General features: G+C 28.7%; 1 protein-coding gene across 1 annotated transcript; it reads left to right on the forward strand.

Annotated features, from left to right (window-relative positions):
• The first annotated feature begins 7,597 nt into the window (after positions 1-7,597).
• Positions 7,598-14,779, forward strand: HtrA2 (HTRA2-related serine protease). The gene is made up of 7 exons (XM_014418832.3): positions 7,598-8,166; positions 8,239-8,362; positions 8,431-8,520; positions 8,603-8,797; positions 10,468-10,612; positions 12,147-12,318; positions 14,239-14,779. The coding sequence occupies exons 1-7, from the start codon at positions 7,835-7,837 to the stop codon at positions 14,405-14,407; spliced, it is 1,227 nt and encodes a 408-aa protein (XP_014274318.1). The 5' UTR covers positions 7,598-7,834; the 3' UTR covers positions 14,408-14,779.
• Positions 14,780-15,363: the final 584 nt, after the last annotated feature.

Below are 15,363 nucleotides of genomic sequence, written 5' to 3' on the forward strand. Positions count from 1 at the left end.
TATACATGTGAATTTTTTATTTAAAAATAACATTTTTTTATTTTTATATCATATCGGCCTGGTGAGCCTTACATGGTTGATATAACTTATATTATCTATATTTTTTAACAGTTGATTATGAGGGGGTATAGTCATACAAATGACACCCCTAACTATATCAAATTTTCTTATTAAAAGAAAAAAAATAATAAAATAAAAAGATAAGAATAATGCTTCTTAATAAAAGAGGAAAGTAAAATTAATAACAAAAAATAATGATATTGGTACAATTACATAAAACAAACAATTGCCTTCTAAAAGTAAAAAGAAAGAAGAATTTGAAAAAGGGAAGAGAGAATAAAAGAAAAAAAAATAATAATGAATAAATAAAATGAATAATAATAAGTTAATAGAGGTAGTGTGATTATGAATTAATTTTATAATTATTAAAAATTTATAAAAGAATGTCCTGCAGCAGTCTGGGCTTCAGTCTTCGGGTTGAGGTTGGGTTTCTCAGATTGTAGGAAAAAAAGAAGACACACATTGAAAAATAAATTGGCAACGATAGAGTGCATTCTAGCATTTACTATCAATTGTTTTTCGTCTTCTTTTCCTACATATTCAACTACTTTAAGGATAATTGTGGCAACAGTTTTATTTTAAGAATGGTAGAATATACCAATAATTTTTGGGAACCACTGATCTATACGTGCCACCAATCTACAAATCTCCCATCCACACTATTCTACATGAAAACACAATGAGCAAGAACTAAGGTAATCATTCACGCACGTTCCCTCGGGTGTTTTCCAGCTATCTTCTCAGAGAACAGAACATAAATTCTATTATTTATGCGTTCTTCCTTTCATGCATAAATCATTTTTAATTTGTAGAGATTATTTATAAGGAATGTTAAGTGTTAAATGCAGAATTATGAGGTTGTGTTGTCTTATTCTAAGACAGGAGTGATTGACATCTTAGAAATCAATCAGCCCATGACATTTGAAAACTGTTTTCATATTGATCATGATGAAAATTATGAAACGAGATAAGTTGTGATATAAATAAAATACCTATTTTATTTACATTTAAATTATTATAAAATTAATTAAAATTGACAATTATATAATAACATTTGGCAATTTATTATTAAAAATTTAGATTTATTTTCACTCAACAAAACGTTTAAAGTCCTGAAGTCTATATTTTAGACTTTTCCGATTTTTTTTTTCAGTTGTCATTTTTGGAAGGGATTCCTCCTTTAGCCTGCTCTAAAAACATTTTTACAATATAAGTTCTCGAGGCCATCTTCTTTTCAGACGCCTCGGAGGATTATCTGGAATAAAAGAGGGGGTTTGAGTGGTTAGGGAGTTTATATTAGAAGGATTGATATCTGGTTCGGGCTAGATCGGTTACAAATGGAACATTAAGGTCTTTGTCGATGATTTTATTTGTGACAAAGTAGGGAGCATTTAGGATTTTGGATTGTAAAGATTGGATACGAGAGGAATTCAAAGGTTGGAGCCCCAAAGTTCAACTCCGTATGTCCAGATATTTCCAATTTAGTCAACAGAATGAATGAAGCATACGATTTTAGAAAATGAATCTGGTAGTTGATCCGTAAGGAACTATTAATTTTTAGTTTATAGCTATGCTAACTCCCCTTTGTACTAAAAGAGTTATTATCACGTATTTCTGTTTCAAATTCAAGGTCTAGCTTATGAGCGAGGCATCAAAACAAAATCATTACTTCAAGCGGAACGAACTCAAGAAAGAATAACCTTCAATCTCTACTGTCATCAAGGCGAGAAAAGAACATTATAAGCATTGAAGAAGCGGAAGGATCATTAAAAATAAAAACATTCCATTTTCAAAATTATAACTCATAAAGAAGCCAGATTTACATTATGTATAACCAATGGATTTTGAATAACCTTACATATTTTCCAGACAGTAAACCTTTATTAATCATTGAATCTAATCAGTAAATTTGATTAAGTGATCATAATGATAGGCTTTAGGAAACGAGAATATTTTTTCTTGTTTTTATCAGTTAATTTGAAAAGTTTAGTGCCCTTGAAGGTAGTTAGTAGTTAGGAAGTTTCAGTTCCAACAATTATACAAGGAGATTATGTCAGCTTCCACGCCGGATCGTCAGGTGTTTTCTCCAAGGGTTCATAGATGTTGGGTTTGCCCAAGAAGTCTTCAGTCCCCGGATCCGAATGCGGTTCATTAAGACGCTAATGAGGCATCATTTTTTTAATTAACAGTTCTATCATAAAATTATTTCGAGGTTAAATCATTCCTTCCAAAAACAACTTTTAGCGCAATTGTTAAACCAATTTCAAAACGGTTAATTTTAATATTATTTTAGGTTTTATGTGAAATCATTCATTCTTATTTATTTCTTTTATTACTTTAAGTCGACGTTTTAGGGATTTTTCCCCATCCTCAGGTTCATTAGAACTTATGTATAGTTTCATTGTCATTTAATTTATTCATATATCAGATATTTTATCACTAATTAAAAATCATACACTATAGACATAACTTCAAATTTTTCAACGTTCCAATTCAACTTCAAGTGAAATAAAATATTTCAGAATTTGTACATAGTGTAAGATTTATAACCAGTGATAAAATATATAATATACTTATAAATAAAAGGACGAGGACCTAATGGCTAAGCGGGCTGGGGCGAGGACCCAGAAGATTGTGGGTTCGATTCCCACTTGCGCTGATCAATATTTATTTCGCGGTTTGCCCAAGAAATGAACCTTGACATTCTCACTCTGGGCTGTATAGGTCCTCAATGGAGGACTTGAGCTAAAAAAAATAAATAAATAAATAAAATAAAAGGACAGATAAATGATAGATGTTTTAATGATCCTGAAAATGAAAGAAGAGTATCGAAACATTGAGTGATTTCACATAATGCCCAATATATGAAAAAAAAATCTTCTATTAGGGAAAAATATTTTTAAGTATTACCTTATTTTTGTGTAAATTATGTGTACAAAAATTAATCATCAATTATTTCTACTCGATGGTATATCACTTGCTAGAACATAGTATCTATAAAAAAAAAAAAAAAACTCTCAATATAATAAAAAATATAATTTTATGGTTTTTTTATCACTTTGAATAGTTGAATAACTATTTTAGCTTCGAGATAATCTAGTATTAAAACTAACAATTAAGTAAAACAAAACAAATTTTAAAATTGTAACTGGTTGGTTTCAGAACAATGAGCTTCTATTATCTGCCAAACCCATTTTCATACTCCTTCGTGGTTGAAATAGCAAATACATTCTTCCAAAAAAAATAATCATCAATTAAAAATCAAATTGAGAAACGATACTGATAAAAGCGAAATTTTAGACATATGAATCCGAAAAAAAGAAGTTATATAATATAAAATAAAATTCATCATTTAGGAAGACAATAAAACGTAAGTCTGTGTCCTGTGCACTCCCTAAGGTCTATCAATTAAATTTATTGCTCCTTCATTTTAATTAATTACATTCTGATGTACTTTATATTTTATACAATTTATTTAAATTTTCTAAAATACCAATGCATTAAGCCGAAAAAGTTCAATTATATAATTACGATTTATATTATTTTCATACTTTTATGTTGTATTTTCCCGAAAAAAAAAAATAGATTTTTGCGCTGTATCGAGGTCGCCCACCACACACCCCCTTCTAAATTCAATTAGAAGATTAGGAATTTGTTTGAGAATTAAGTTGATTTATTCATTCAGTTTGTTGAATAAATTGAGTTCTGTTAGAGAAGTATTTTCTGGAGATCTCAGCTTTTTTTTCATCTTAGCCAATATTTTGTTTTTTCTCCAACAATTTTAAGGAATCGGGAATTTCCATAGCCCTTAAATTGAGTTAGAGGGTTGGAAATTTGTATGTTAATTGATTAGTGTTAAAAAGGTACTTTTTGATGGACGTTTTTCTCTCAACTCTGCAAGCTTTTTTTGCCGATTTTTCGCTCCTCTACAACTCCTCACAATTAAGGTAAAAATTTTAAAATATGTCTTATGTGTGTCTCAATAAACTTTTCCTTTTCCTCTATTTTATTTTGCGGTATTTAAATATTAATGGAACAAATAACTTTCATCTGTTTGTCTCAAACAAAAATGAGTGGTAAACACCTTAGTGACGGAGGTCTAGTGCTTATGCTGTTTTTTTCTATATAATATGAATATGTGAGTTTTCTACAAGTAGTAAAGGTTTTTTTGAAAATTTTTGAAATTAAAATTCTACACAAATAAATTACTCAGTTTATTTCGAAATTTAAATTTTCTCCTGTCAAATCGAATTTACAAATCAACACTTTCAATAAAAATTTAACTCATCTTATGAAATGCTTCCATGATAAATTTTAAATAATATAAACCCCTTATATTTCTTAATGGTTAATGTACAACTCCCGCACCCTCCGTATCCTCCCCCCCCCCTTTCCACGAAATTTTATCGAATTAAGTGCAATAGTTTTAATCATGAATGTGTTATTAACTTCAAAAGTGGTTTTGAATTTCCATAAAACGTAAATATATTATTATTATTATTATATATCATAAATAATTTGAAATCTATAAAAGAACGAAGCTATATTTTAATTAGTTAATAAAGTAAAATGTTAATTGTCCATATTTACCCTGTACCTGTGTGTATAAAAGTCACCACTGTAAACTTTAGGCTTATAGTTTTAAAATTATGCTATCATTCGGAGCTAAAATTATTTTTAATAATTGTCAATAATAAATATGATCGACATTGCTCGTGACTGATGTCCGGAATGGAGAGTACAGGATTAGGCGGCAGCGATTTAGAGCGTCCTTGTATCTTTTACAAGGTTTTCTGTCTCCGTATTTTTCCTGTAAATCATTTCCTAACAATTCGCTAAACTTTCATGCTGCAAAAAATTATGTTAGGGTTAATTTTGATTGATAAACTTCAGTAGATTCTATAAATTTATGTTATAATAATGAAAACTAACAGTTCAGATTCAAGTTTAAAAAAATGGCATCGAGTTCTTATCTACAAATGCTATTGGATTCTACCAACGGCTAGATCCATCACAAGTCTTAGTGTCATGCCGTTGTACTATTATTCACATTATACTTTCAAGATGTAATTTTTCGTTACACGGTTGTAAATTTAAATAAAAAAAATCCGAAGTTATATTTGTTGTAAATAAAAGATGTAATCAGTTCGAAAATATATAGACATATGATATTATATGACATATGACTCTTCGAAGGGCAAAATATTCAATTTTCAAAAAAAAAAAAAATTACTATGGAAAATAAAAATTTATAAAGAGTGTATCAGTGATTGCTTTCCCTTGTTGAACCAGTTTGTAACCTCCAATGAAATTAATGCGTCTGCAATATATAATCGATTTTTTGTTGGTCACATGTCAGAGCTTATAAAAGAGTTCGGAAAATACTTCGAAGCAGATAACGACAAATTCACTTGGATTCAAGACGCATTTAGAGCCAAGGCTCCATCAGAATTTACTTCTTTAAAAGAAGAGTCTCTTAATGACTAGTCTTGCGATAATAATTTAAAGTTAAAATTTGGTAGCAAGGAACTTTCTGGTTTGTGGATATCAGTGAAAGAGGAATATCCTCTCCTTAGTGATAAAGCTCTACGAATGTTAATTCCATTTGCAATATCCTATTTGTACGAAGCTGGGTTTTTGGTGGTCGCGGTAATAAAATGGAAATATCGCTCAAAAATTATCGTTGCACAATAAATGAGGATCGCCATATCAAATTTTATTTCGAGATTTGAGAAGTTTTGTAGTGAAAATCAAGCCCATCCCCCATTAATAATTTTAATCATCAATGGAGTTTCAATAAATTGTTTGTCAATTCAAAATTCGTGTTTAATTTATTTTACAACTAACCTAACCACAAGGTGGTTGTCCAGTTTCAGTATGGATATTACCGGAACAGTTGAAATTAGATATTTTATATTATCCCATGGAAAATAGTATCTGTTTTTAATTCGCTGTTAAATGGGCAATCACTTTTAAAAAAGGAAGTTTTCCAATTTTTCAAGAAAGTCAAAAATTTGATGTATCAAGGGCGCCGCGGGGAAAACTCCGATTATTTAGGGTGCCGCAAACCGAAAAAGATTGGGTCCCTCTGGGTTTACCTTTTCATCACTAAATATGAAAAAAAAATAGTAGACAAAAATAAATAATAATAAATCTCTAAATATACCAAAGCTAATCTTTTAGTAAGGAGGGAAAGTACGAGTTTTTGCATTTTTAGATCGAAAGGGTCGGAAAATGGATCTTTGTCCCAGTGGTAAAAGGGACCCTTCTTCAAAAGAAACTGGTTATAACAATGCGGCATTTAGTGAATGTACTAAAACGCAAGCCCATTTTCTTCGAAATGAATTTATGGTGCTATTTTTTAAAAGATGTGCTCATTCATAGCTTGTTTTATTAGATAGTAACGTTTACTCCAACTATACTAAAGATACTGTCGAAGTTCAAATTAGATATGACTGTAGGCGAATGTAAACACATGAGATCAATGTTTCCATTTCTTTTTCTGTTCATATAAATTAAAACATTATGTATCTACTTACAATGAAAGTGGGAACCAAGAAGCTGTGTTTTTTTTTTCTAGCTTACGTATTAGAGAACTGTACTAAAATTAAAAAGAATCAAAAAAATAAAATAAATATAATCGGAATTTTCTCATAGCTTCACACTAATATTTTTTCACTATTTGGATATGTTATTTTAAAACAATATTGCAATATTTCTTGCAATACTTATTTCTGGGCTGCCGGACCGCAGAGTTTAAACATTTAAAAAAAATAAGGCCTGGAAATAATGTCTTCTCATTCTATTTTTAAATGTATACTAAAACATCGGTAATTCGACAATTTTATGTACGAGTAAAACAGCCCAATATTAAACTAAAATTATCTCTTTAAATCACATTACTTAATCATCTGTGATTTTTAAAAGCTGTATCAGTTGCATATTCAAATTGTTGAAATTGTGAGTACAACTTTAACTTGAACTACAAATAAAAAGGTATATGATTACTAAAATCCTGATTCAATAAAGAAATGAGTAACTTTAAATTACATTTGAGTAACTTTAAACTTTGTTACTTGAAACATTTGAGGATTTACTTAAACATCAAATACAAAGATGTTGAGATCTTTAATATAGTCCGTTTTCTGATTAGTTCATATATGTATTATAGAAGGTACTGTTAATTTTTAGGATAACTAGTGTTACAAGCCATACTTTTTTTTAATTCTGGCGTATTCCTCAAATGAAATGAATATGTTTTTCAAAATATCACACTTCTTTTTTTTTCTTTATTCTTTTGTTCTGTAGTGACCTTTTAGATCTAATATTCCAAATTAAAAATAATGTAATTGTAGATATATTCCTAAATTTAAGAAAATAACATTAAGCTGAGGGACATTAATTATTTTTAAAAAAACTAATATTATTCAATAATTTTATGAAGTACCTCTTTGTTGTTAAATTTTAATTTTTGGTTTTATTTTAACCACTGCTGTCGCAAATTTCTGCGTACTTTATGATTAAGTAATCATGTAAATTCAAGGTTAAATGTCATCTAGATTTAGTTTCTTAAAAATGGTTATTGAAAATTATCTCTAAATCCAAGTAATGCCAACGAAAATGTTGACGTTACTTTACAATATGCTTTACTGGATTTTTTGAATATCTTAAATCAAAGAGGTATAAATAAGAACGGGTCCTACATGACTTTACTGATTAAAGTCTCCAAGTTCTTTGGAGCTGATATGGGAGGTTATGTTTACGGCTGATTGAAATGTTGTACCGCCACAGACAGTTTTGGAAGTCATTGAGATATAATAAATTGTTTTTACCAACGATTCAGAAAAATGTCTTTTTCTACACAGCTCATGAACAAAGCCAACATGAAGAACAAAAAAATAGAAACCTTTACAAAACAACGTCCATTTCAATTGCAATATTGGGAATTGGGTTTTATTATTATATGAGGAAGAAAGACATAAATTTATTTCCGTCCGTAAGTGCTATATCCCTTGGTTCTAGAAGGCAACATTACAATTTCATTGCTGATGTAGTAGAACAGTCAGTAAATGCTTTAGTGAGCATTGAAATTATTGATAGCAGAAGGTACTTCCTTATTGGTCTTTAAGGTATTAATAAGTGATAAGACATCATATTAAGCCCTTTATGATGTTTTAGGTATGACTTCTTTACTGGACAGAACATTACGGAATCCAATGGCTCTGGGTTCATAATATCAGAGGATGGTTTGATTTTAACTAATGCTCATGTTGTTCTATCTAGACCCTCCACAAAATTAAAAGTACAATAAAAATAAACCTTTAAAATTACAAAAAAAAAATGTGGAAACTATAGCCTTTATTATTTTAGATTAGGTTGCATGATGGAGCAACTTATGTGGGAGTCGTTGAGGATATTGACATGAAGGCTGATTTAGCAACTGTCAGGATAAATGCAGGTGTAAGGTTTTAATTCCTAATTGTTTTTACTAATTGTATAGTAGGGTAATTTTATAATGTTTCAATAACAGATTATTTCTTAGAAAAAGCTACCAATAATGAAGCTTGGAACTTCAGAAGATGCAAGGGTCGGTGAATGGGTGATTGCCATGGGAAGTCCTTTATCACTTACTAATACCATTACCACTGGTGTAATTTCAACTGTATCTAGAACATCAAAAGATTTGAAATTATTCGATAAAGACATGCAGTATTTACAGACAGATGCGATAATCACTGTGAGTAATAGTTTTATTTACAGGTCATTAAGTTACATTTAATTAATTACATACAGTTCTCCCATAATTCAGCTTAAACTGTAATCCATATTTTTCCTCTTTAATTATTTGTTATTTTCAAATTGTTTTTTAATTACAATATTTTACCTTCAACCAGTAGTCACTTATCATAACTTAATATCAATATTATTGTCTTAAGAAAAGAAATTTCCTAAACATGTCTTCAATAATTCAAGAAATGAGCCTTAAAATAGCTGATTACGCCCAAACTGCAATTCATAAAAAATTTCAGCTACTATATTTTACAACTAAATACCTGATTTATAAAATATTTCCTAATCTCTGTTGGAAATTTCTATAGATTTTATTTATCGTCTTCCTATAATTTAAGTTATATAAGATTTTGTTAGAAGGTAATCACTCTAAATATTTCTAATTAACTAAAATAAAATATTTCTTATTAACTTTATAAAAAAAAAAATTCATATATTTTTTTACTTCCCACACTATCTAAGATTAAGGAAGTATGTTAGATAGATAGTAATTTGACATCTCATCTTTATATGTTTCAAAATCTCTTACTAACATTTTAAATTCCTCAGAATCCAAATTAATAAAACTTTTTAACTTAATAATATTCTTGTATTGGCCGATGTTTCTCGTTCTCCAAAAATATACTAAATTCAGAACATTGCATATCTTGTAAAAAATGTTAAGCATAATTTATCAGTATTTTTAAATAATAAATAAAGACTCAGCAAATGCAAAGATTAGATGCTAATAAGTTCTTGCCAACAAACCTCATCGGTTGTTCAGGGCTGCTTGAAAATAGGTTATACTCTCCTTACGCACTCTCACCTGATCAGAAAACTGCCACCTCCTATGTGCCAATATTGTGAGTCCCTTCTCACGATAAAACATATTTTTGAAGAATGTACTCACTATTTGCCAACATTAAACAAGATGGGACTGAACCCAAATTTTTCAGAAGCTCTCACAGATGAGGAAGCTAAAGTTACATTGGTGTTTAAATTTTTAAAAGCCCATTCCCTTCTTTATAAACTATAGCACCTCTTCGATTGTAATTTTTTATTTATTATTAATTTTTACATTGTATGAATCATGTTCCTCTTTTACATTTGTTTGAATCACGTGTGTATGTTTGAGTGCTTGTGTTTGTGGTGCTTGTAACTTAATCATAATAACTTGTCATAGGCGTTGATGACCAAAAGGTTTTACGCCTGTTAACAACAACAAGCAACAACATCTCTCCAGTGAATTCGATTAAAACACAAATCCTCGAGGTCGGACCTAACAATCCTATATTTTACCCTACCCCTAGTTTACTATCCTTTTAGTGATTAGATTGTTAGCCATCCCATCGATTTCACACACCAATTTCAGCTGCCACAAAGCTATCACCTCAATTTTATTTATTAGTGTTAAAAATTGACAGGACATATCTAAACTGTACCAGAATTTTTATTGAAATGTTATGATAATTTTAATGTCTTTTAGGGCCAATAAATATAAGGTATCTGTTTTCTATTTTTACATACTGATTTAAATTAATACTCACTCTTTCTTCTACTTTCTATGTCTATTTTATTAAAATATTATATTTGTACTATAAAGTTGATTTATTTTGATAATGATTAAATAAATTGCAGTTTGGCAATTCTGGAGGGCCTTTGGTGAATCTTGACGGAGAGGTGATTGGTATAAATGCTATGAAGGTTTCTACTGGGATTTCATTCGCTATTCCTGTTGAATATGCAAAAGAGTTTATAAGACTGAACGAACAGAAAAGGAAAGGTAACTTCTATGTTAAGAGTGTTAACATATCAGCGTCTAAGAAATGATGCATTTCATTTACAAAACAACTATAGTTTGGACAAAGAATTATTTTTAAATCCAATTGCTAATCTAAAAATCATCAAAAAAGTGTTTGTATATTTTTAATATCTCTAAGGAGGCATATGAAAATACCAAAATGTTTTTTTTCAATTTCCATAACTGCATGAGTTCATAATATGATTATTACCAGAATAGTCTATTACTCATCAGATTCTCGGTGGCATTATATTTTTCATGCATGTCGTTCTTACCTACAAATATGAGTTATCACCATTTAATGATATTAATTTCGTCGAAACATGAAATCTTTTTTTTTTTTTTGTAAACTATGGGGCTTGTCAGCCATCACTTCTCAGCCATTAATATGTAATTTTCATTTCATTTTTTTTTTTTGTTTAGGAAAATAAATTCACCTTTTTTACTTCAATGTATTTATGTAATCAATTTTACTTGGTACATTAACATTGCTGACAATTTTGGACAGTCCATCTCTTAAGAGCCTTTACTAATACTAATATCTTCTTTTTTTTTCCTGGTCATTTTTAGTTCAATTTCTTTTTGAAATTTTCATCATTTACATCATTGCATGATTTTTATCATTACTCATACAGTGTTACATAGGTTTTTAATATAATAAATAACAAAAGTTCAAACAGAAATTGAAGTAAGAATGAACATCAGTAAGAATTGGACGTTGTCAATATTGATGTACTGATGGAAAATTGATTAAATACAGAAATTGAAGTAAGAAGGCGAGTTGATTTCCATAAACATAAAGAAAAACAGTAAATATTAATAAGAATATGCTTTTATTATTTATTGATTTGTTAGTTAAAAAGTTTGGTTGTTAATTCAAATAAAGTCTGTATGATATAGAACCCTATGATGCACCTTTTGGCTTACTAGAAAATTCTTTTATTCTGAAAATTGATCCTAAGGAACTTTAAGAGATTTTGGTCTTATAAACCCACTGCATCATTTTAATAAATATGACTACAATATAAACCAAGAAAGCATACCTCATAAGATATAAGTTTGTGCATGAGTAGTGGGGGTCCAAAGCACATCCATAACTGTTCTCAGACTGTCTCATGTTCCACAGTTCCAAAATCTTTATTTTAACATCTTTAATAGTCATTTTACTTATTTAAAAACAATTTTGATCCTTTTTCTCAACTTTATTCTTTTTAAACTTCCAACGTTTCGACCACTTAGGTCATTTTCAAGGATACCTCTATTTTGTTTTCATTTCTTCCTTTAAAATTTTTAAAATTGCCGGCTAATTTCCTTTGTCCCATTTAATTTTTTCTATATAATTCTTATCCTAAATTTAAAACGTCATTTTACTTTCATACCTTTTAGAACAGGTGATACATTGCATTATAGATAATAAAGGTTTTAAAAATTCCTTTGTATTATATTCATAATTAATAAATAAATATATAAGATTTCTTACTCCAGGGCTTACTATAAACTCATCTCCTATTTTCAGGTTCTCCAGTCTCTGAAGCTCCTAAAAATCCAAAGAAATTCATTGGTATCACCATGTTATCTCTTACTCCTGAGTTAATTAGGCAGTTGAGACAAAAAACTAATGGATTCCCATTAGAAATTGGTTCTGGAGTTCTGGTTTGGAAAGTGATGGTTGGTTCACCTGCCTTTAGGTATTGGAAGTTTATTTCTTATTTAAGTGATAGGATATAATAACATTTTCTGTATGTATTGAGGCTTTCTTGATGGCATTAGCATCTTTACTAAAAATTGAACATACGCTAGTAGGATGTAGAGGATTTGTTTGTTTTTCATATGTACTATTGTATAGCCAACATGCATAGATTTATCGCCTCTCTTTGAACCATTAGTGTATAAACTTTGCAATTTTTGAACATTTCTAAAAATATTTTTTGCATTTCAATCAGAGTTGTATTCTTAGGTATATTATATTCCTAATGATTGTACTAATAATACAATAAAATTATATTATATGCTAATAGTACAGTAAAATTGCAGATTGATTTAAAAAAAAAAAAAAATATGAAACTTGTCATTAATTGTTCATTATCCTATAGCATAACATGTCATAAACTTAGCCTCAAATAGCAACATTTTTCAGGTTTTGGTACTAGGGGGAAAGACCAACTAACCAATTTATTTGATGTTTTTAATATCACAAAATTTAAATTATCGAATTATCTAATATATATAAAGCAATTCAGTGTGTAATATATTAAATTTAAATAATATGGATTAAATATCTATTAACTGGATTTAAATAATCCAGGTTGAAAGATATGCTGACACTATCGACTCCAATTTTAAAATCAGAAAAAGGAATTGAAGCAACATCAATTGGTTATAAAATTATTGGTTCTCTTGATTGCTCTTGCTCCATCTATTGAAAATGATAGTGCCTGAGAAAAAAAATCAGAGAGAAAAGATTCATCGCAACTAAGAAATTCAGGTTGGAATAGAAGGAGTGAAATATGTACTACTAACAGTTAAAGTTGCAATACTATATCATCTATTTACAAGAAAACTGAAAATATTTAGCACTCCTGATGCTTTTTATTTAGAGTTAAAAGTGATGAAAGTGTGAACTGTTTTTGCTATCGATTGTTTGTTAAAAAACAACCAGTACTCTCCCAGTTTAAGTTAGCTATACTAACTTACAGCGTAAGTTAGTATAAATAGCATAAACCACCTTTTCTTTTTTTTATATTAACCAGAAAAAACAGCTATTAGAATAAGGAACAACCGGACCAGGTGGTTTACGAAAACATCGCTTGATCGAATTATTATGTTATGTTACTCATTTGACACATAGTTTAATGTTCTTTAATTTGTTCTATTATAACTTTCATAAGATTCACCATTTAGGACTTACAGGCGAACAACGAAATGAAGATTTATTGGAATGAATATTTCTAATTTGTTACTTCATTAAATTAAGTACCTAATTAGTAACCATTCTAGGATTACCAGAAATGCATTTCCATGGTAAGTGTGGATCCTCAAGTAGCTCAGTTTTAGCATAATATGAAAATAAAGTTCGTTTTTTGGTTTACGATCGCTCGAGGTTTATAATGTACTATTTAATAAGTTAACTTGTTATTAATTATTAGTAGGAGTTTTAGAACTGTCAGAGATGTGTTTTCGTGTTAAGCATCATAGAAATTAATTTTTAGAATTATTTGAAGATGTGTGCTCCATGAGATGGATTTTATCTATCGGAATCCTGTAGTATTTCGATGTTGTAGCTCTTCACTCTTTGTTCATACTGCAAATGTGTTCCTTAAAATTACTTCAAAGGAAAGAAATTTCTCAGGATTACTACTTTATTAACCATTAAATGTTACTTCAACTAAGTTTCTATAAAATGAGTAAAAACTATAGGAAATGAATTATGAAATTATTTCACAAGCCTTGATTTTGTTCCGCATTACTTTTATTTTATTAATTAAAAAAATTATATTTTAAAATTTTGTTTTATACCTATTATAGTGATTCTGGGAATAATATTAGTGTTATGATATCAGTATTTACCACACTAACTCATTCGCTATTGACCATTTTGTATTTTTCAGTGCGGGCTTACAACCAGGAGATATTGTCACCCATATTAACGGAGATTCTGTTTCTGGAGCCAGATCAGTATACCAAATTCTCGATTCCAGTGGTGAATTAAAAATGAAAGTTTTTAGGAATGGACTCATGATATTTGTTACAGTTGTTCCTGAAGCTTATTCACCCTAGTATTACTTCTACCTCATAAAGAAACATGATGATATTTTTATATATTATTATTTTCAATTGCTATGGCTTCATCTTTCTGCAGCTCAACTGTTCTGATACCATATAATAATGGCAATAGATACCAATTCAGTGCTGTGTAAATAATGTTACTAACCCTCATTTCTGTAAGAAAGATTTTATGGATCTATTGTTTTGTTATTTAACTAATTTACTGTTCACTAAGATAAAGTAGTAAAAGATGAAAATGAACCATTAATTATTTTGTGAATAATGAAATTTGATTTTACTGTTTTGTTTTTTGAAATTTTTAATGGCCTCGCCATGTTATAATTGATAAATAAAATTTCTATTTATTTATATTTTTTAAGTTTACGAACATGTATTACAATTATTTATAATCTTCCTGATTGGAAGTATTTAGTAAAATGTAGATACAGATCACCACATTTCATTAAATCTATTCATGTATGTAATGCTTTATAAACTTTCTTTTCTTTTGTAAATAACTATCTGTGTATTATCATCTATACAATTTTTTAATTACATTGGTATTGGATACATGTAATTACAAATTAGTATAGAAGATAATCTATAGAAAGTTATTTACTAAAGAAAAAAAAGAGCATAAAACAAAACAAGTACAGGTAACAAAAAGAAAGAGGAAAGAAAAACAAATAGTTATAATAAATAAAATATAACAGAGTACAAAGAATAAAATTGAAAAAATAAATAAATAATAAAATAAATCTTTTAATACCTAAAATTTTTATTTTTAAAAATTAAGCACCTATCAAACTATAGTGAAGAATTGACTGTATTTGCTCAATTAGAACTATCTATTTTCTCATCATATCATAAAGAATATTTTTCTATAGTGATATGCTGCTTTAATTAATAATTATAAATATATACAAAATAATAATTACATATATAAAATAATAAATTTATTTTTTAAA

Source organism: Halyomorpha halys, unplaced genomic scaffold (assembly GCF_000696795.3).
Source record: "Halyomorpha halys isolate HHAL.00 unplaced genomic scaffold, Hhal_1.1 Scaffold209.1, whole genome shotgun sequence".
Taxonomy (NCBI): domain Eukaryota; kingdom Metazoa; phylum Arthropoda; class Insecta; order Hemiptera; family Pentatomidae; genus Halyomorpha; species Halyomorpha halys.